Source organism: Cibotium barometz, chromosome 43 (genome assembly GCF_041138505.1).
Source record: "Cibotium barometz isolate CiBa-2024 chromosome 43, ASM4113850v1, whole genome shotgun sequence".
In the NCBI taxonomy this organism is placed as follows: domain Eukaryota; kingdom Viridiplantae; phylum Streptophyta; class Polypodiopsida; order Cyatheales; family Cibotiaceae; genus Cibotium; species Cibotium barometz.
The window spans coordinates 35,814,788-35,835,730 of NC_141088.1; the positions used below are offsets into that span (position 1 = coordinate 35,814,788).

At 46.2% G+C, this 20,943-nt stretch overlaps 1 protein-coding gene across 1 annotated transcript in view; it reads right to left on the reverse strand.

Annotated features, from left to right (window-relative positions):
• Positions 1–317: 317 nt before the first annotated feature.
• The window catches only part of LOC147613872 (uncharacterized), a 65,030-nt gene continuing 44,404 nt past the window's right edge, over positions 318–20,943 (reverse strand). Inside the window, exons 3-7 of the mRNA XM_086781853.1 lie at positions 14,249–14,342; positions 14,049–14,170; positions 13,790–13,957; positions 724–822; positions 318–629 (exon numbers count right to left, since the gene is read on the reverse strand). Of these exons, the coding sequence (XP_086637979.1) occupies positions 546–629; positions 724–822; positions 13,790–13,957; positions 14,049–14,170; positions 14,249–14,342 (567 nt within the window). The 3' untranslated portion in view covers positions 318–545. The remainder of the gene's footprint in view (positions 630–723; positions 823–13,789; positions 13,958–14,048; positions 14,171–14,248; positions 14,343–20,943) is intronic.

Consider the following 20,943-nt stretch of genomic DNA (forward strand, 5'->3'; position numbering starts at 1 on the left):
ATGATGAAGATTGTTGCTTGGATAATATAACCACGGAGGGATCATTGTAAGGTAGGAGGATACGTAAAATATTCATGGAAACACTCCATGCACCACACGTGCTCAACCCCCTTTTCATATTATCAAGTGAGTTGGGATGTCAATGCAATATAATGTATATTCATCATGCTGCACTGCATCAGTATAAATCAGGGGTTTCAATTATGGTTGATTTGGCTGTGGATTATGAGGCTAATTAAAAGTAATCAGCAATGGTTTGTGGGGTTTCCAAGGACCGCATTGTTGATTCACACTGGACTTAAAAAGACAAGCTTGCAGAGAGCAAGTGCACCCATGAGCGTGCACACATATTTTATCATTCGATTTTGTGTTATGTAATATAGTTGATTTGATTGACTTGAACATAAACAATACATGCAAGTATCCACTGAGTTGCTATACATGATGGCAAAGAATTACAAAGTTTCTTAGGAATTACCGATCTCTATGTACAAGTTTCTAAAAGTATAATTGAGAGAATATTATTTCATAGTTTCCAAAACACGTCAAACTTGACTGTCAATGTCTGATACATCTGAAAGAGTCTCTGACACCTGCCCTTGTTGCCTCTCTAGCAGCGTTTCAATTTTCTGAGAAACAAGCATGGTGGATTCACATCATTATATGTCACCTTCACAAGAGACATCATAATCAAAACATATGTAATTGCAAAAAAATCTGTACCTTCACATAATTTCTGACATCCTCAAGCTTCTTCAATACTTGTTGCCCGGATATAGAAAAGTAGGGGTCCACTCCACTCCCGTAATAAGGAGAGAACATCTGGAAAGGAGGGAAAATAATAATATTGAGTCCTCAAGTGAGGTAAGGGTGGGTGTGAGTGGATGGGTGGGTCGGTGGTGGTAAATGGGCATCCTGTCTTGATGACCTTAGTGGCCACATCCAATTTGATCGCCTTGCATGTATGATGTGGGCTCTCTCTAGGTTGCATACTGAGCCTCTAGTAGTAGTGCTCCATCCATCACACCCCCCCACTAGCTCAGTACTTTCATAGTTTATTTCATGTTCATTTTGTCCTTTTTTTTCTGGACATCCAGAAGTTGTACATTGATTTGTCTCATATGTCGAGTTCGGCCTCTAGTAGACGTTAATACAGTTTTCTCTCTCTCTCTCTCTCTCTCTCTCTCTCTCTCTCTCTCCATTTGGGCACCAACATGGCCTCCCATGCTTTGAGCCTTTGGGGCTCTGGACACGAGCTCTTGGGCTCCGGTCTGGCACCGAAGACTTCCAAGACTAGACCAAGCCCAGAAAGTTGACAAAATCAGGAAGGAGCTGGCCAATGTTCAGATTGCAGCAACACAAGATCAAGCAAGAAAATCAAAAACCTTGCTAAGGCAGGCATGCCAGTACTTGCAACATTAACAACATCGACTTAATTACATATACCTAGATGAATCTAGGAACATGCCCAAATTCACCTTATAAGAAAGTGCAATTTATAACCTCTAAGAATATAACGTGGCTGGAGCCTGGATTGGAATTGTGAGGCTGGGGACTCGGTTCGTGCCTACATCCTGGACACAACATTCTGGTAGTCTTGGGGGGGCTCATTGTCCACGCCCGGAATGGCCGATTGGAGGATTAGCATGGCACAAGAGGTGCGCATGGCTAGGTCCGCATTGCTAGATCGCTCCTTGCAACGTTTGATCAAGTTACAAGACAGTTACTTCCTTTGCGTGTGGGGTCTCACATCCGTCGCTCCCAAAGGGGGGTTTATTGGGTATTTCGGAGCTTCACATCTATCCATCCTATGTGTGTAACCTCCTTATTCATATGTATGTGTGTGAACACCTCCTTATATGTGCATACGATAAGAGTGCCACATGTCATTCATGTGTGTGTATCCTATGTGTGTAACATGTGTCCTGTGTATGTGTCAAAAGATGAGGCTACTCCCAAGCCTACAAAAACATTGTACTTTGTGAAGTTTTTAATACATCAATCCGTCACATCACTAGGTCGTACACTCACTCTCTGTTGAGCTTTGTTCTCTCGACCAGAGATTGAGTAGTCAAGCCAGCAGGCATTGCAGCTAGCCCCATAGTATAGCTGCTGAAACCGATCCCGTCAAGTGGGAAAGACTCCGTTGGACACCCACACGCTTAATAGCACAACTTTAAAACCACAAATATGAAATGGACAACTTAAAACAACTTGAAAAAGTAAATGAACAGAAATGGAAAGATGGACACCAGCACTGGGGCCGGAACGGGCCGACCCCCCCCCTCAATATATGATATATTTATTGGGAGTATTTAAAGAATACAATGCTCCATGGGTTCTGAGAACCAGATAATGTCCATGTACATATGAAAACAGTACCAAACAAGTAGGCTCGGATTTCGATGAAGAAAACTCGAAGCAGAACGACCACTATTGTGGTCCAATCGCTACGGTCCTGTGCTTTCACTGGACTCCGCGGAGAGCGCCACACTGGTGTTCCGAGACCACGCACAGACAGGCGCTCTCGTACTAACGCCTGGCTCTCCCGATCTCAGCACCTTTGGACCGAGGTTCGCCCATATAGCTTGGACAACCCGGCATCGAACGGGTGTAGGCCGAGCGGGACGAATCTTTTACCAGATTTAAACATATAATACTTTACTCAAATCTGAAAATCACTTACTTGTAGATGGTTGATAGAAAACCCATACTCGAAGTATGAAGGAGATGAAACCACCCTTGATGAAGAAGCAGTTGCCTCGTGGTGAACCACCAAGACAAGCATCACCTCGAAAGACCACAGCCGCCTGAGAGGATGAGAGAAAACAACCACTAGGAAGCACCTTGTTGCAAAGAGCCGGCTGACTGTAGGAAGAGAAACGTAGCCCTCAAAAGGTGGCAGCTGTTGTGCAGGGTAAGCAGCCGCCTATTGGAGAGGAAGGAGGGAGTCGTGTGCAGCCTGCAGATAACACCAGTGCTGAGTAGTGGGCAGCGCAGCCTTGCTAGAAGTAGAAACACACAGCCGCCTGTAGAAAGGCAGCCGTCAGCCTTTGGTGCAGTCGCCTGTAGAGATAGACATACACAGCCGCCTGTAGACAGTTTGGCGCAGGCAGCAGCAGCATAAGCACCCCCCTGGAGAATTCAACGCAGCCACCAGCAATATATTCAGCCGCCAGTAGAGACATGCGCAGCCTGTGTGTAGCACAGTGGCAGGTAACCTTCAGGTGGTGGCAGCCGGCTGCAACCAGTAGCCGCCTAAGCACAGCAAATTCAGCAGCCGCCTTGGGGAGAACATGCGCCAGCGTACAGGGGAAGAGTCGCCGGTTGGTGAAAATCCACGCCAAAGAGAAGCGATGGTTTTCTACGCTAGAAGGGAGAGATTTCTTTTAATAAATTAAGGTGGAGTTAACTATTGATAATACCCACGCATGCATGAGGGTGGGGGAGTTTGGGTAGGTGCCCTTGCCCACCCCCACACTCACTTAAATGGGGCTCCCCACCTTGGCCCCAAAGTGGGTGCCCAAAGTGGTGCCCACATTTAAATGAATGTGAACACTACACCTTATAAAACAAAGGGGTTAGAGATAAAATATTAAAACAACATGTACCATATACTTACCACCTGTTCACATGCACTGAAACTCGTCAGAATACAGAGCAGACTTCACGACTCACTGGCAGGCGTCCCCGCTCAGTAAGTAACACGTCAAGCAGGCAAACACACAAATACATGTCATGCGAAAACAGTTTCAAACATACAAATCATGTGTGCATGTGCAAAAAGTAACATGGACATATCTCCCGTTCATGGAACATGTACAAAATATCTGTCGGCACAAAACTGGCACGACATAAAAACATAAAATCCTGGTCTTCCTATGGAGTGACAGTCCCATAGGTAAGACACAGTTCCAGGCACGAGTTTCCCTAAGGTGTGACAGTCCCATAGGTAAAACACGGCATGAATACTGGCTCTTCCATGGCGTGACAGTCCCATGGATCGAACACAGTCCAGGTCATACACGGGTGGCACTGGTCTGGCTCCCGTCCATACGACACCATCCTGCTAACACACGGGTGGCACCAGTCTGGCTCCCGTCCATGTCAGCAAAATACTGGCCTCTTCACATGAGACACCGGCCTGGCCTCAAGTGAACGAGACGCAAAAAGTAGGAATGGACCAAATGGTCGGCCAATTGGTGACATCCCAACGGGCTTCTAAAGAGTTGACCTCAACTTAAAAGCCTCAAGATATGCCTGCAACAATTGCGGATAATCTGCAAAATAATCCTCATTTACCCATTTGGCATCAATAGGCAAATAATTCTTCACCTTCGACTTTTCTGTAAAGTCCTCATCGCTAAAAGCAATGTCGAACTGTGCGACAAACGCTAACACCTTAGAAGCATCATGTTCACCATGAAAGACATCAAATTTGACAGATTTATCACTTGCTTTGAACTCCTTGAGCTTCCTGGCATGAGGCTCATGGTCCTCTCTTTTTCTTTTCCCCTTATCCAACGGGGTAGCCCTATCTGCATGGGCTCCATGGGCCGTCATAGAAGCTTCATGGGGCACGGTGGCATGTGCTCCACGAACTCGAAGCTCAGATGCATGTGACTTACCTGCATATGGCATAGTCTCTCCATGGGACAACTCAGAAGGCAAAATTTTTCTGGAAGCAAACCTGTCACCATGAGATACATATCTTGCATGCATGTGACTTTCGTGCCCTCCATGAGCACTGGCATACATAAATCTGTCAGGCTTAGTGCCTTGGGGAGAGGATGCATGTCGGGAGGTGACAGTCACCTCTTCCTTTTGCATAAAAGATTTCAGCCTCTGGGATGCGGGATCTCCATGCTTCAAACGAGGTGGATTTCTGAAAATCAGCTCCCCGTCATCCCCCTCTTTGATATCACCTTTGCGAAGGAGATAGGCAAGTGCCAACTCCCTTGGTTTCTTGCCCACTTCACGAGCCATTGATTCAAAGGTTACATCAACCATAGCATTAGCCTTCCTGGCTTCAATAGCACTTTGCAGATGAGGATCTTCATGCAAAAACTTCAATTCTTGCTCTTGAGCCTGCAAAACTTTTCTCATATGTTCCATTCAGCTTTCATAGCATCAGGGTCTTGTTCAAGCATTACTGTCTTTCCTGGAGACAGTTGACCTTTGGATTCACTATCCATAACCCTTTCAAGGGGCTTGTGTCTACCTCGCAGGGCATCAGACCCACGAGAAGCACTAGATGGACCCCTCGAATTTGGTACTTCCAAAGGGTTGCCTTGGCTGTCCATTGTGTTCAAAGTTTGCTAAAAGCGGGATGTCCAGTACACAGGTTCGTTTCCCCACTAGGAAGAGGGAAACAACCGTGCTCTGATACCAATGAAACCGATCCCGTCAAGTGGGAAAGACTCCGTTGGACACCCACACGCTTAATAGCACAACTTTAAAACCACAAATATGAAATGGACAACTTAAAACAACTTGAAAAAGTAAATGAACAGAAATGGAAAGATGGACACCAGCACTGGGGCCGGAACGGGCCGACCCCCCCCCTCAATATATGATATATTTATTGGGAGTATTTAAAGAATACAATGCTCCATGGGTTCTGAGAACCAGATAATGTCCATGTACATATGAAAACAGTACCAAACAAGTAGGCTCGGATTTCGATGAAGAAAACTCGAAGCAGAACGACCACTATTGTGGTCCAATCGCTACGGTCCTGTGCTTTCACTGGACTCCGCGGAGAGCGCCACACTGGTGTTCCGAGACCACGCACAGACAGGCGCTCTCGTACTAACGCCTGGCTCTCCCGATCTCAGCACCTTTGGACCGAGGTTTGCCCATATAGCTTGGACAACCCGGCATCGAACGGGTGTAGGCCGAGCGGGACGAATCTTTTACCAGATTTAAACATATAATACTTTACTCAAATCTGAAAATCACTTACTTGTAGATGGTTGATAGAAAACCCATACTCGAAGTATGAAGGAGATGAAACCACCCTTGATGAAGAAGCAGTTGCCTCGTGGTGAACCACCAAGACAAGCATCACCTCGAAAGACCACAGCCGCCTGAGAGGATGAGAGAAAACAACCACTAGGAAGCACCTTGTTGCAAAGAGCCGGCTGACTGTAGGAAGAGAAACGTAGCCCTCAAAAGGTGGCAGCTGTTGTGCAGGGTAAGCAGCCGCCTATTGGAGAGGAAGGAGGGAGTCGTGTGCAGCCTGCAGATAACACCAGTGCTGAGTAGTGGGCAGCGCAGCCTTGCTAGAAGTAGAAACACACAGCCGCCTGTAGAAAGGCAGCCGTCAGCCTTTGGTGCAGTCGCCTGTAGAGATAGACATACACAGCCGCCTGTAGACAGTTTGGCGCAGGCAGCAGCAGCATAAGCACCCCCCTGGAGAATTCAACGCAGCCACCAGCAATATATTCAGCCGCCAGTAGAGACATGCGCAGCCTGTGTGTAGCACAGTGGCAGGTAACCTTCAGGTGGTGGCAGCCGGCTGCAACCAGTAGCCGCCTAAGCACAGCAAATTCAGCAGCCGCCTTGGGGAGAACATGCGCCAGCGTACAGGGGAAGAGTCGCCGGTTGGTGAAAATCCACGCCAAAGAGAAGCGATGGTTTTCTACGCTAGAAGGGAGAGATTTCTTTTAATAAATTAAGGTGGAGTTAACTATTGATAATACCCACGCATGCATGAGGGTGGGGGAGTTTGGGTAGGTGCCCTTGCCCACCCCCACACTCACTTAAATGGGGCTCCCCACCTTGGCCCCAAAGTGGGTGCCCAAAGTGGTGCCCACATTTAAATGAATGTGAACACTACACCTTATAAAACAAAGGGGTTAGAGATAAAATATTAAAACAACATGTACCATATACTTACCACCTGTTCACATGCACTGAAACTCGTCAGAATACAGAGCAGACTTCACGACTCACTGGCAGGCGTCCCCGCTCAGTAAGTAACACGTCAAGCAGGCAAACACACAAATACATGTCATGCGAAAACAGTTTCAAACATACAAATCATGTGTGCATGTGCAAAAAGTAACATGGACATATCTCCCGTTCATGGAACATGTACAAAATATCTGTCGGCACAAAACTGGCACGACATAAAAACATAAAATCCTGGTCTTCCTATGGAGTGACAGTCCCATAGGTAAGACACAGTTCCAGGCACGAGTTTCCCTAAGGTGTGACAGTCCCATAGGTAAAACACGGCACGAATACTGGCTCTTCCATGGCGTGACAGTCCCATGGATCGAACACAGTCCAGGTCATACACGGGTGGCACTGGTCTGGCTCCCGTCCATACGACACCATCCTGCTAACACACGGGTGGCACCAGTCTGGCTCCCGTCCATGTCAGCAAAATACTGGCCTCTTCACATGAGACACCGGCCTGGCCTCAAGTGAACGAGACGCAAAAAGTAGGAATGGACCAAATGGTCGGCCAATTGGTGACAGCTGCACCAGAGGTACACTGATTGATCGGGCTATAGAGCTGGGGCGGTCCAGGCGCCCCAAGATGAGAGGCCCATCTTGACACCGGCGGAGACTACAACAGAGGATCAGGACCATACTAGCACGGCATGGGAGACGTCCAGTCAGAGTACTCACCATGGAGGACATTGAGGATATCCGCCATCGACCGATGAGAGACATCTTTGGATAGTGATGTATATGATGCTTACCTTTGTTGCTGGAGTTTTCCTTCCCACATGTTATCCATTAGGAGCTCCTAGTACCGTACTTTTCCTCATAGTTGTTGTTTCAGTTTCAGTTAGTTGTTTAGTTGTTTTAGCTTTTCTTACACAGACATTGTATCAGATCCACCAATTGTTGTAACCTTTTTGGTCTCATAGGTCATTTTGGCCTTTTGAAGACATTAATATATCATTTCATTTCTCTCTCTCTCTCTCTCTCTGCTGTACTCTGTGCGCAGCCAGTTCTCAGTTCTGCTCCCTTTTCCCACCGACCCTTGTTGTACTCTATGCGCAGCCAGTTCCCAGTTCTGCTCCCTTTTCCCACCGACCCTTGCTGTACTCTGTGCGCAACCAGTTCTCAGTTCTGCTCCCTTTTCCCACTGACCCTTGCTCAGGCCCCCAAGGCAGCAACTAGTAGGGGAAAACATGTCTCAACCCCTGGAGGGGGAACAGGATGGTGAGACAACCTTTCACACCCCCACGAAGGCACCAAATGCCTACTGCAGAAGACTGAGGGAAGGAATCATGTCCCCTGGCTCACGAAGGAATACGAAGATGGCCCAACGAGATGAGGCCCTTTATGAGGAGCTACAGCTTCACATAAGGACAGAGATGAACACCATGCGATAGGAGCTTGAAAAGGGATGGACCGAGCAAATGCATGCCCAAAGGAAAGTGATATACGAAATGTTGAAGGAAGAGATATATGTCCAATTGAAGGGAGAAATGCAAGCCCAAGTATGGGTTGAGATGGAATTAGCCCAAGCCTTGATGCACACGGAAATGAAAAAAGAGATGCAGAAATGGAAGGATGACATGCTCCGAGAGATTGGCACAACAGTTGCATCATACGAAGGCACTTTGAAGACATGTATGGCTGACCGCGAAAAAGACATCACAGAAATGCAAAACACTTTGGAATCATGTAACGCAAAAGTGGCTACAGGTGAGAAGGAAATGCATTCATGGGCTGAAATTACCAATGCCACAAAGAAACAAATTGAGGAAGTCAACCCATGGATTGAAGTAGTAAAAAAACCACAAGGATACACCAGTCAATAAAGTAGAGGTGATGAATGCTACATTGGAAGAGAAAGCCAAGAGATGGGGACGTGCCTTACATGTACGTGTAGTTGGGTGGGAAGGGTCTAGTCATACATGAAAGGGAGTTCCGTGAGATGGAATCCCATGAGAGATGTTGTTTCGTGAAAGTGTGTCACGTGAGATGTGGTTACGTGAAAGGGAGTTCTGTGAGATGGAATCCCATGAGATGTTGTTTCATGAGAATTGTAAGTTCCGTGAAACTATAGGGAAGCATGAAGTTGCAAATTTTTGTTGTTTCCTGAAACTACAATTTGGTGGCAGTTTTGTGAAACTGCAAGTTTTTGTGATTTTATCATTTTTATGTTTTTCTTTATCAAAAGATGCAATGTGTGGAAGTGATGATACCGCAACAAAATTTTTAGAATAAACACAAAATTTGGATGATACTAATGCACATTATTGTTAACAATCATGATATTGATTGAACATAGAAATAAAAATAAAAAAGGAAAAAAGAAAAGAAAACTAGAAATGGTCAAAGCTCCCACCTTAATCGATGGCTATCAATTAGGGCTAGAAGAACTAGGGAAGACTATGCACAATAGGAAATGGGAGCTCAAAGTGAATTGTGATGGAACACACGATGCGAAATGATGAAAAAGGAAAGAATTACAAGCTTTTTAATTCAAACACTCCTTAACTTCTCTTAGTCTTTTAATTATTTCAAGTCATATACGAATCTTTGTTTTTGATATAATCAAGTATCACATTCTAACCAGCAAGATCATATCTAGTCGCTATAGCTAATTTATAACTATACTTACACATTAGTTCATCCGGTCTATAGTGACGAGATAATCAATCTTGATAGCAATTTCTAAGGCAAAGCCTGGCAACTCGCCTCTTTAAGACAATAATATCTTCCAATCTATTTGGAATTAGAGAAAAGGCAAAACTATAAAGTTTAAGAAATTCTTACGCTCTATAAAACATATCTCTCCAATGGTTCTCTAAAAATGAGTGTCCACTCCTCTCCGCCCACCCCACCCCTCCTCCTTGCCCTTGCTGCCGCCACCCCCCCTACTCTCTGCCTCCCCCACCCCCCCCTCTAGTTCCTTCACTTCTCTCTCCCGCCTTTAACGCCCTCCCCCCCAATGCGAAATGATGAAAAAGGAAAGAATTACAAGCTTTTTAATTCAAACACTCCTTAACTTCTCTTAGTCTTTTAATTATTTCAAGTCATATACGAATCTTTGTTTTTGATATAATCAAGTATCACATTCTAACCAGCAAGATCATATCTAGTCACTATAGCTAATTTATAACTATACTTACACATTAGTTCATCCGGTCTATAGTGACGAGATAATCAATCTTGATAGCAATTTCTAAGGCAAAGCCTGGCAACTCGCCTCTTTAAGACAATAATATCTTCCAATCTATTTGGAATTAGAGAAAAGGCAAAACTATAAAGTTTAAGAAATTCTTACGCTCTATAAAACATATCTCTCCAATGGTTCTCTAAAAATGAGTGTCCACTCCTCTCCGCCCACCCCACCCCTCCTCCTTGCCCTTGCTGCCGCCACCCCCCCTACTCTCTGCCTCCCCCACCCCCCCCTCTAGTTCCTTCACTTCTCTCTCCCGCCTTTAGCCCCCCCCCCCCCCCCCCCCCCCCCCCCCCCCCCCCAGTTTTTCCCTTTTCCCTTCTTCTTCTATTTCTCCTCTTCCATGCAAGTTGATTCTCAATTCTTTGAGGCATTCCTCTATTTGGCAAGTCTAGGCTTTTTCTAGTCTTCACCCTCAGAAGGACTCCATGGCAGCAGCTTCGTCATCCCCGACTGAGGCAGTCGTTGCTTGCATATCCTTTTCCGAAGTGGACCTTCAGATCCGCACCACGATCGTTCCAACATTAGAGGCCTCCACCTTGGTTTGCAAGATTGTTGGTAGCTGCCCTGCGCACGGACAACTCAGGGATCTTTTACAGGCGAGCCTCATTGATGCACCTGCAAAGATCCCTGCAACGGCGTCAGACCGAGTCATGCAGCTGACCCCCTTGCATGCAAGCCTTCTTTGCATGGTGGCAGTACGGCTTCGATCCTACATCTCACCCTCTGGCTGGTGTGTCGGGCTTCCTAGTCATAGTTTGCTTCCCATGCCTTAGGAAGGAAAGCCTTCCTCTCCTCCCGATGATTGGTGGTGCCATCAGGAGAGTGATGGACTTCCCCCCCAGAACTGCCTCAGCCCTTGCACGGGCAGCCGGGATTCCATCTCTCCGCATCTGTGTTGCCTCGCCGGATTCAGTGCCACAGGTTATATCTATCCCATGCCTCTAGGGAGACCCCGTCCTTTGGCAAGTGGAGTACTCAGGGCTTCCAGGCCAATGCTTCATTTGCAGACAGATGGGCCATCTAGCCAGAGCTTACCCTCGACGTCAGTCCAAGAGACCGCCACCAGCAGTTCCCCCCCTACCCCGTTCAGATCCTCAAAAGGGAGTAAAGAGAGAGGCAAGCTCTCAAGTAACGGAGCATCAGGCTCCGATCATGGACGACACAGCGGTCGAAGACTGGTGAACGGTTGGCCCGCGCTCGGCGGGCCGTCAGCCGACCACCAAGGCTAAGCGCCATCGACGTGCACGCTAGGCTAGCAGAGCACAGGAGGATTCGGTTCTGTCAGAGAACCGTTACGAGCATTTATCACAGCACCCACCAATTGGCGACGGGCCCCTCCACTCACTGAGCGGGCCCCTCCATTTTGGCATCCGATTCTCCGTCGACAGCCCTCCCCTGACCCTCAGCACCCAGTGAGGCTGGTAGACCCCACCGAGCCCCGGTGAGCCTCTCCCAACAATCTTCCTCTCCGATGGACATTGCCTAGCAACACCCCTCTTCGGCCTCTCTGCCCCCCGCCCCTCTCTGCCTCCCCCCCCTTCCCCCCCCCCCCCCCCCCCCCCCCCCCCAAACCCTCGCCCCCGTTGTTACCCACAGCAAATTCTTCAGCCCCGTCCTCCGCATCAGAGCCCGCCCTCCCCCCTCCCTCCACCTCTCCAGAGCCTGTTGAAAGGGCTCTCCCACCAAAGTCCCCAAGCGGGGCCCCAGGATCTTAGGGAAGCCGGTGGATTATAGTTTCTTCCGTTGTCTTCCGGCGGAAGGGACAGATATGTTTGAGGAGACAATAGCACCGCTGCGGATATGTGTGGTTTTCCACCACTCCAGACCCTCTACGCCAAAGAATGGCACGATTCCCTTTGAGTGCAGCCCCAGGGATGGAGTGGGACTCAGAGTCAATGACTGCCACCATCCAGGGTAACGCAGTTGAGCTATCTCATCATCTTCACGATCTTCGCATCACCGACGTACTTACTCATCCATGGCCATTGGCTAGGATGGAACTTGGAGGCTCAGCCCACAGAGAACAGGATAGGGAGATGGTGGCCTCCAGCCTGGAGGTGCTACTCTATGTTCATGCATACTTCTATTGCAGTATCTCTCACCCCCTCTTACAGGTGCCTCCATTGTGATCGATGGAGTCCAGATCACGCATACTCTCGCGCTCAGAAAGAGTGGCATCACATGGAGGACAAGATCCGCGCCCACTTGGCGTGCCTTTGCCGAGGACGGATTGTGTAGTTCCACCTCATACAGAGATTGATATGCGGATAGTCTCGTGGAACATACACGGTTCAGGTCAGACCCCTCCCCATGTGAGAGCCATTGCCATTGATTTCTTCTGCTCTCTTTTCACAAGTGCCCCATTATCCCCACAGGCGATGGATGTGCAAGAGAGGGTCTGGCGACACACGCAAGAGGTGGTTCCTCCCTGTCTTAGGTCCTTCTTACTGACTCCATTCACAGCAGAGGAGTTGGCGGAGGCGGAGGCGGTGCTACCCAAGGGCAAATGCCCGAAGGCAGACGGGCTTCCTGTCTCTTTCTTTCTTAGTCACTGGGACCTCATGGAAGGCGGCCTTGGAGCTACCTTCAATGAGATAATGATCACAGGTGCCATGCCAGAGAGGATCTCAGAGGGTCTGATACACTTGATTCCTAAAGAGGGTGGTGACAGATTGGAGATCCAGTAGTGGAGACCCATCACTCTTCTTGGGACGGCCTATAAGATCTTGGCTAAGGCCATCAGCAGGAGACTTCAGCCCTTTCTACATACTTTGCATCATAGTTGCATTCCGTACTCATACAGAATCATACCATCTGTACAATGCATTCCGTACACGCATGGAAATTTTTCCATTTTTTATTATGTTTTGGTTTTTTTTTTTAAATTGTTCCTTATTCTTCTAGCAATCCATATGTTGCGTCGTGCTGCCAATCCCCCTCCCCCCCAATTTCCATTTCCCCAAAGTTTTCCGATTTCCCTCTAAGGCCTTCCAATTTCCCCCAATTCTCCAATTTCCTTTAAGTCCCCTTAATTTCCCTTTGGTCTGCTAATTTCCCCCAATTTTGCCATTTTTTCCAACCCCCCCCCCCCCCCCCCGGTAATTTCTGCCAAGTCTCCATGATTTCCGCCAAGTATCTTCAATTTCCCCCAAGTCCCCCAATTTGATAAATCAGAGAAGTCCCCCTCAATGTGGACATATATCCGGGATAGTTTCCTGGCTTTGTGATGAATCCTGTTACAACAAGAAAAGGACCTTGCTCGGCTCCATAGGGAGCTCGACACAGTAAGGGAGGACTTAACGAAGAAAACAGTGGATTCCCTTGACTCTCTTCTGCAGGAGCTCAACCAAGTGAATGCCACGAATACCACAGGCACTCAAGATGGAGAATATGCCAAACTCAAGATGAAGAATACTCCAAACTCCATCAGAAAATACAGGCCACCAAGGCCGAGATGTGCAAAGACCTTGTGGAAACCAATGCCGGCTGCTAAGTCCAACATGCACAAAGATCTCATGGAAACCAATGCCAAAAAATCTCCAATTCTCTACTCATAAATATGACAGCAAAAGAGCATTGAAGCAAGAGAGGTATAGTCAACCACACAACAGAGTGCAATTCAAAGCTTGCCTGCCTAGGTGTCTCTGTCAGGGATCGTGGTAACGTGAATGATTGTGGATGGATTCCACCCTCAGACTGGAGTCTAGGTAAGCCCAAAATCGTTGTGCCTTCTCGATTAGGGCTATAAGTTGACAAAGATCCATCATGCCTAGCTGTTGTAGCAGCGCTAAGCACCGCCTGCATATTGAGGATAACTCAAAGGTTGAGTTTCAAGCACAAGTGAGTATCCAGCAAACAAAAACAAATAGCCCACAGATTTATGACCAACCTTTCTGAATTGTTTTGGATGAGTCACACCACATATATGAATATTGTAAGCCGCTAATGGTCTCCCTTGGCCAAGAGTCTCGATCCTTATCGAATGCAAACCAAAGAGGGACTGCAAGCAACCTGTGCATGAATCAAGGCATCGGAATTCGCCCTGAGAAAAAAAACTTGTTTCACAGGAAACTATCCTTCATCTGTTACCTTGTTCAAGAACTATATCTGTGATCAGAGGTAAAAAGATGCACTTCTCCATTTTGGATACACCCAGCCATGGTAAAAAGACTGGCTTCGTCACCTGCCAAAATGATCAATCATCATTTTAAAAGTTACGAACTACGTGACAATGCTACCTTGCAGACAAGTCACAAGGGAAATCACTCATTTCTAGAAAAGAGCAATATTATATCATCCATCATCATATGTAAGCTCCCCGGTACTCTCTTGGTAGAGGGTACCAGTCACAAGGGAAATCACAATAAAGACTGGCCTCATCTCCTGCCAAAATGATCAATCATCATTTTAAAAGTTATGAACTACGTGACAATGCTACCTTGCAGACAAGTCCAGAGGGAAATTACTCATTTCTAGAAAAGAGCAATAATAAATCATCCATCATCATATGTAAGCTTCCTGGTACCCTCTTTTAAAATGATCAATCATCATTCTAAAAGTTACGAACTACGTGACAATGCTACCTTGTAGACAAGTCACAAGGGAAATCACTCATTTCTAGAAAAGAGCAGTAATAAATCATCCATCATCATATGTAAGCTTCCTGGTACTCCAGTGAGGGGGTCTCTCGTACATATGTATTGTATGTATTTGTATGTTTTGGAAAGTAAAGGTCGGCATTTGTGAATGACGCACTCCCATAATTGACTCCAAGAGAGTCTCCCCACTTCTCCTAACTCCAATGTGTGCATGAACAAAGTCATAGCATGCAAGAGAAAGTTCAAGTTATTGGGTGTATATATATACCTAGATGAATCCAAGAACATGCCCAAATTCATCTTATAAGAATGTGCAATTTATAACCTCATGGTAGTCATCCACAAGACAATAAACCATCAACTCCATCATGCATAATATGGACCGGATACTACGACATCCCCACTAACGTCATCAGTGCCCAATAGTGGGTGTAGAGCTTGGTATCAATATATGCTCCCACACACACACACCCCACGCACACACATACACACATAAGAGCATACATTCATACAAAGGTCTCTGTACTGAGTTTCTGTCAGAGCTCTGGAGATACAGGGCAGACTCAGCCATAATGAAGCCTAACACTAAGGATCATAACAAATAGAAAGAATTATTACAACAAAAAGGTAGTTGATAGGGCATATGTACCACTAACGATAGAAAGAATTAACACAATATCAACTCACTGCAACTTGGATGAAAACTTCACAATGTGAAATTCGCATGTCCGCTAATACAACATAAAGATATACCTAGATGAATCCAAGAACATGCCCAAATTCACCTTATAAGAATGTGCAATTTATAACCTCATGGTAGTCATCCACAAGACAATAAACCCACAACTGCATCAAGTTATTGGGTCCCAAATCACTACTCCTTGGTTGTATCTCCCATGTAAGTGTGTACACATATTATGTATGTGTATACATTGTTGGGATTCGGAGTCTATGTACGTGTGATCACTCCCTATGAGTGTTAGTTTGTATGTGTGTGTAAACCACCTCTTATAAGTGGATAAGTGTGCAATATAGATAAGTCTTTGGGGTTGGTGTAACCCTAGGGCTATAAAAGCACTGTACTTGGTGGAGTTTGATATCACATCAATAAACATCATTCATGTCGTGCAATATTGTCTCTATCATTGCTCTCTCTCTACCACCCTCTCTTTTTTCTCTCTACACACACAGTCGACATGAAAAAGCTTCACCCACCTTAGTCTGCAGCAAACCCTAACCAACATGTGGTATTAGAGCCTACTGCTTGTTGCTTCTCCTAAGCTTGTGCTGTTGACGCCTTTGATTGCCGCCTAAACTTTTGCTCCATCCATGCCTCCGTGCACCTTGTGTACTTGCTAGCAATCGACTGAACCAGCTTGCGTCGCCCTCACCTAGTGACGACGCCTTCATCATGTATTGCTGATAGTGCCGTTTTGCACACCTGCTACCGACTAACTGCCGCTTGTGAGAAGTGCTGCCATATCAACCAGCTCGCCACATCATCGTTGTGCGCATCTTTGCGCGTATCAGCCTCCGGTACCACCGTGCCCGGCCCCGCCTTCTAAGGGCACCCTCATCCTGTGCTTGCAACTACAGCCCACCTACCACCGTCTCCAATTCTACTACTGCCGCCCAGTCGGCCCTGCCCGTTTTGCTCCACCCAACCAGCACCAGAGCCACTATAGCCGCATGTCAGCACCCACGTCAACATGTGGTGTGCGCCGCATGTGTGCCTGCTATCTTGACGTCATCAACTAAAGCTCTTCACTATGCATAGTTCTGCGACCAGCCACTGGACAAGAGCCGCCCTGCTATACCATCGAGCTGCGCATCATTGGCTCCACTTCATCGAAGCAGCCCGACACCTACAAATCAAAAGGTAAAATTCTTCAAAATCAGCAGTCATACATCAACAGAAGATAAGGGCTTTCTTGATTTTTTACCTTTTGCATCAAAATTGAAGCTTTTGCACATATCCAATTTGGGGGTTTCCAAAATCAGGGCAAAAAATGCCTACTTTAAGCCTACAACATGTCAAAAATTGGGTTTCTCCCAAAATCTCTACCCTACATTGACATTTTAAGGGCTACATCCTTCAAATTTCTTTGGGGCTCTCTTTGTTTAGCATTCACAACATCATGGATCTACATAGGTGCATTTGAGAAGTTCTCTCGAATGAACTTTCCCACATGGCAAACCAAGATTTGTATGCTTCCTATGCAGGATGTCACCATTTGGTCCCTCACCCGTCTCGACCAATGTTTTATACACTAGGTGGAACCAAGGTGTGAACAGAGATCTTTCCACAAAAGAAAGCGGGAGCATTACCTGGCAAGGTTTTGGCCTGGAAGATGGCATCTGGACAAAGATGGCATGGGATTTTCATCATTAAAGTGATGAGTTAGTGTTCTCATACACTATTAACAAAGGGGTGGACATATTAGTATTTGGGCATGGCTCAAAAAATCAATAAAAGCTAGGCGCCTACCTTTTATGAGGTATTTTTTATAATTTGGACTCTAAAGATGGCAAGTTGGGTCATTTATAGAGTGATTTGAATGGGAGAGTTAATTAGGGTTAGAGTTCATGTGGGAGACATACACAGAGAGAAGGGAGAGAGAGAGAGAGAGTTGTGGGGATAAGTCAACTCATAGCAATGAGTGTGTGACTCCCCTATCACACATGTATATTGCACTAGTACACATAATGCACTTAGTACATTAAAAGTACTAAGTGTACTATGTACTATAACTTATGGGCTTGTACACACTATAAGGGTGGGCATAGTGCCTTTACCCCAACAACCTCCCACTTAAAGGCAAAGTGCCCTTAAATGAAGGAAAAGAAAAAATCAGCATGTACATGATAATATACAAGGCCATATCAAGGCTGAAACTGGCCTGATCCAATGCCCATCAAGTGTCTGCAATGAGCAAACCGCTCCGGAGGCAAACTCTTTGTCAACAGATCAGCCGGGTTGTCATCCGTATGAATCTTAACAAGCTGAATTTGCTTGTTCTCTATCACCTCTCTGATGAAGTGGTACTTCACATCCACATGCTTCATCTTTGCATGAAAGACAGGGTTCTTTGCCAATTGGATGGCACTCTGACTGTCACAATGCAACAATGGAATATCCCCTCTATAACCCAAATCAACCACTAACCAAGATAGCCATAATGCCTCCTTGCAAGCCTCTGTGGCTGCAATATACTCGGCCTCTGTAGTAGATAAGGCAGTGCACTTCTGCATCGTGGATATCCATGACACAGCACCTCCTGTGAATGTAAACACATAACCGGTAGTAGACTTCCGGTCGGCATAATCCGAATCCGTGTAACCATGCACTAATGCATCCTGTTTGCCAAAGCAAATGCACATATCCTGTGTGCCTTTCAGGTATCTCATGACACCTTTCACTGCTTCCCAATGCTTCTTGCCAGGGTTGGCCATGTATCTAGAAACCACTCCCATTGCAAATGCAATGTCCGGCCTAGTAGCAACCATGGCATACATGAGACTGCCACAAGCTCAAGCATACGGAATCTTGGCCATATCAGCCCTGCCACTATCTGACTGTGGGCTGTCCATGGCACTGAGTTTCACATATGGAGGCAAAGGAGTATGGGTCTTCTTCCCCCCGTCCATATTGAACCTCTGCAAAACTTTGCCAATGTATTCCTTCTGAGACAAATACAACACATGCTGATTTCTGTCCCGAAGTATCCGCATACCCAAGATGTGATTTGCATCACCCAAATCCTTCATATCAAAGGTTTGATGCAGCCTCTTCTTCAAGGCATCCATCTCTTTACGAGATTTCCCGGCAATCAACATATCATCAACATACAAGATGAGGATCAATAGACTGCCATCCAAAGCTTTCTTGGTGTATAAGCAGTGATCTATGTCACTTCTCCTGAATTTCTGGGATTTCATGAATGTATCAAATTTATGATACCATTCTCTTGGTGCCTGTTTGAGCCCATAAAGACTCTTTTTCAGCTTGCATACAAGCTTCTCCTTTCCACTCACTGCATAACCCTCTGGTTGTTGCATATATATCTCCTCATGGAGATCACCGTGAAGAAAAGCAGTCTTCACATCCATCTGAATCAAGTCCAGATCATCATGTGCAACCAAAGCTAACACAGCTCGAAGTGTGGTCATTTTGACCACTGGAGAGAAGATCTCATCAAAGTCCACACCATATTCCTGCTTGAAGCCCTTAGCCACTAACCTGGCTTTGTATCTTGGCTTTGCATCTGGTGCAACTTTGAGCCTGTAAACCCACTTGCATGGCAAAACCTTCTTGCCTGTAGGCAAATGCACCAACTTCCATGTTCCATTTTTGTGCAGAGAATCCATCTCTGACTTCATGGCACGCTCCCAAAGAGCCTTGTCTGCCCTCTGTAAAGCCTCCTTATAACATGAGGGCTCCCCACAATCAGTAAGCATCAAGTAGTCAACCCCTGGAACAAACCTATCAGGGGCCTTGGAGGGTCTTGTGGACCTCCGTACCCAATGACCATCATTTGCAGGTTGCTGTCCAGCCTGCATATCACCTATTGGTGGCTCCTGTTCCATGCCATAAGGCTGAAAAATCATGCCCGGTATCTCCTCTAACTGTGGTATATCCATAGGGATATCTTCTGCCATGTCTGGCTGTCCATTTGGACCATTTTCAGCACCATTTAAGGGCTGGTTTTGCTGCTGTAATGGCTGATTTACAGCCCTTGGTTGTTGTCCATGATGTCCATCATCATCAAAGATGACTCTGCTAGGCTCCTGTTGCCTTGCAGGCTCCTTATACATGCATGTTTCATCAAAAATGACATCATTGCTGCGTATAATCTTTCTATTCACGGGATCCCAAAGTCTATACCCCATTTCACCTCTGTCACCATATCCTAGGAATATGCATTTGTGAGACTTAGGATCAAGTTTGGTGCGCATTTCCCTGCGTATGTGCACGTACGCAACGCAACCAAACACTCTCAAGTGCTTGTATGACGGAGGCTTCCCTGTCCATACTTCTTCTGGCACTTTCCCACCAAGCCTCGTGTTAGGTGACCTGTTTATAAGATGAACGGCTGTCATAACAGCTTCAGCCCAAAAACCATGAGGTAATGCAGCATGTGACAACATAGAACGGACCTTCTCCTGAATGGTCCTGTTCATCCTCTCTGCTGTCCCGTTTTGTGGAGGATCATAAGGAGTAGAGAGCTCCCTCTTGATGCCTTTAGCATCACAAAAGTCCTGAAACTGTTTGGACATATACTCTCCACCATTGTCGGAACGCAAAGCCTTCAGTGTTTTGCCAGTTTGATTCTCAACAAGAGCAACAAACTTCTCAAACACTGAGAATGTATCACTCTTCAAACGAAGAGGATAAACCCACACCTTGCGCGTGGCATCATCAATAAATGACACAAAATATTTTGCCCCTCCCAAAGAAAGCTGAGGCATCTCACATACATCTGTATGCACAAGCTCTAACTGAGCATCTTTCTTTTGATGAAGTGAATGGGCATCAAGTGAAGACGTGAATAGGACCTCATCCTCACTGTCACCTCCATGTGACACATTGATTTCTTCAATCTTGACTCCACTTTTGCCCTTTGGCTTTACATCTTTGGCTTCATCTTTGTCTTTGTCTTTGTCTTTGCCTTTTCCCTTTTCCTTTTGATCATTTTTCCATTTGTAGCATTGCTTTTTGATGTGTCCCTTCTTGCCACAATAATGGCATTCTAAGTCCTTTTTGGAGCGGGACTTGCTCCTTCCCCGTTCTTGGCTTTTACCCCTTTGCTGGGATCTCCCACGTGCATTCATTGCATTGGACTTTCCAACAGAGTTGTTTTTCATGTTCATCTCTTCTTGAAGAAGAGCACCCTCAACATCTGCATATGACAGCATAGCATTCGAATTGCTAGTGGCTGTCCTGAATGTGTCCCAACTCTCTGGCAAAGTGCATAAGAGAAAAGTGGCTTTGCACTCATCGTCCATTGCCAACTTTTGATTTATAACTTGGCTGACAATACCATTAAACTCATTTAGATGGGCTGCCATAGACGCCCCTTCCTTCATCTGAAGACCTATGAGTTTCTTCAACCAATACACTTTGCTTGAGGCACTTTGCTCGGCATACAAGTCCTGCAATCTTTGCCACATTCCCCAAGCTGTCTT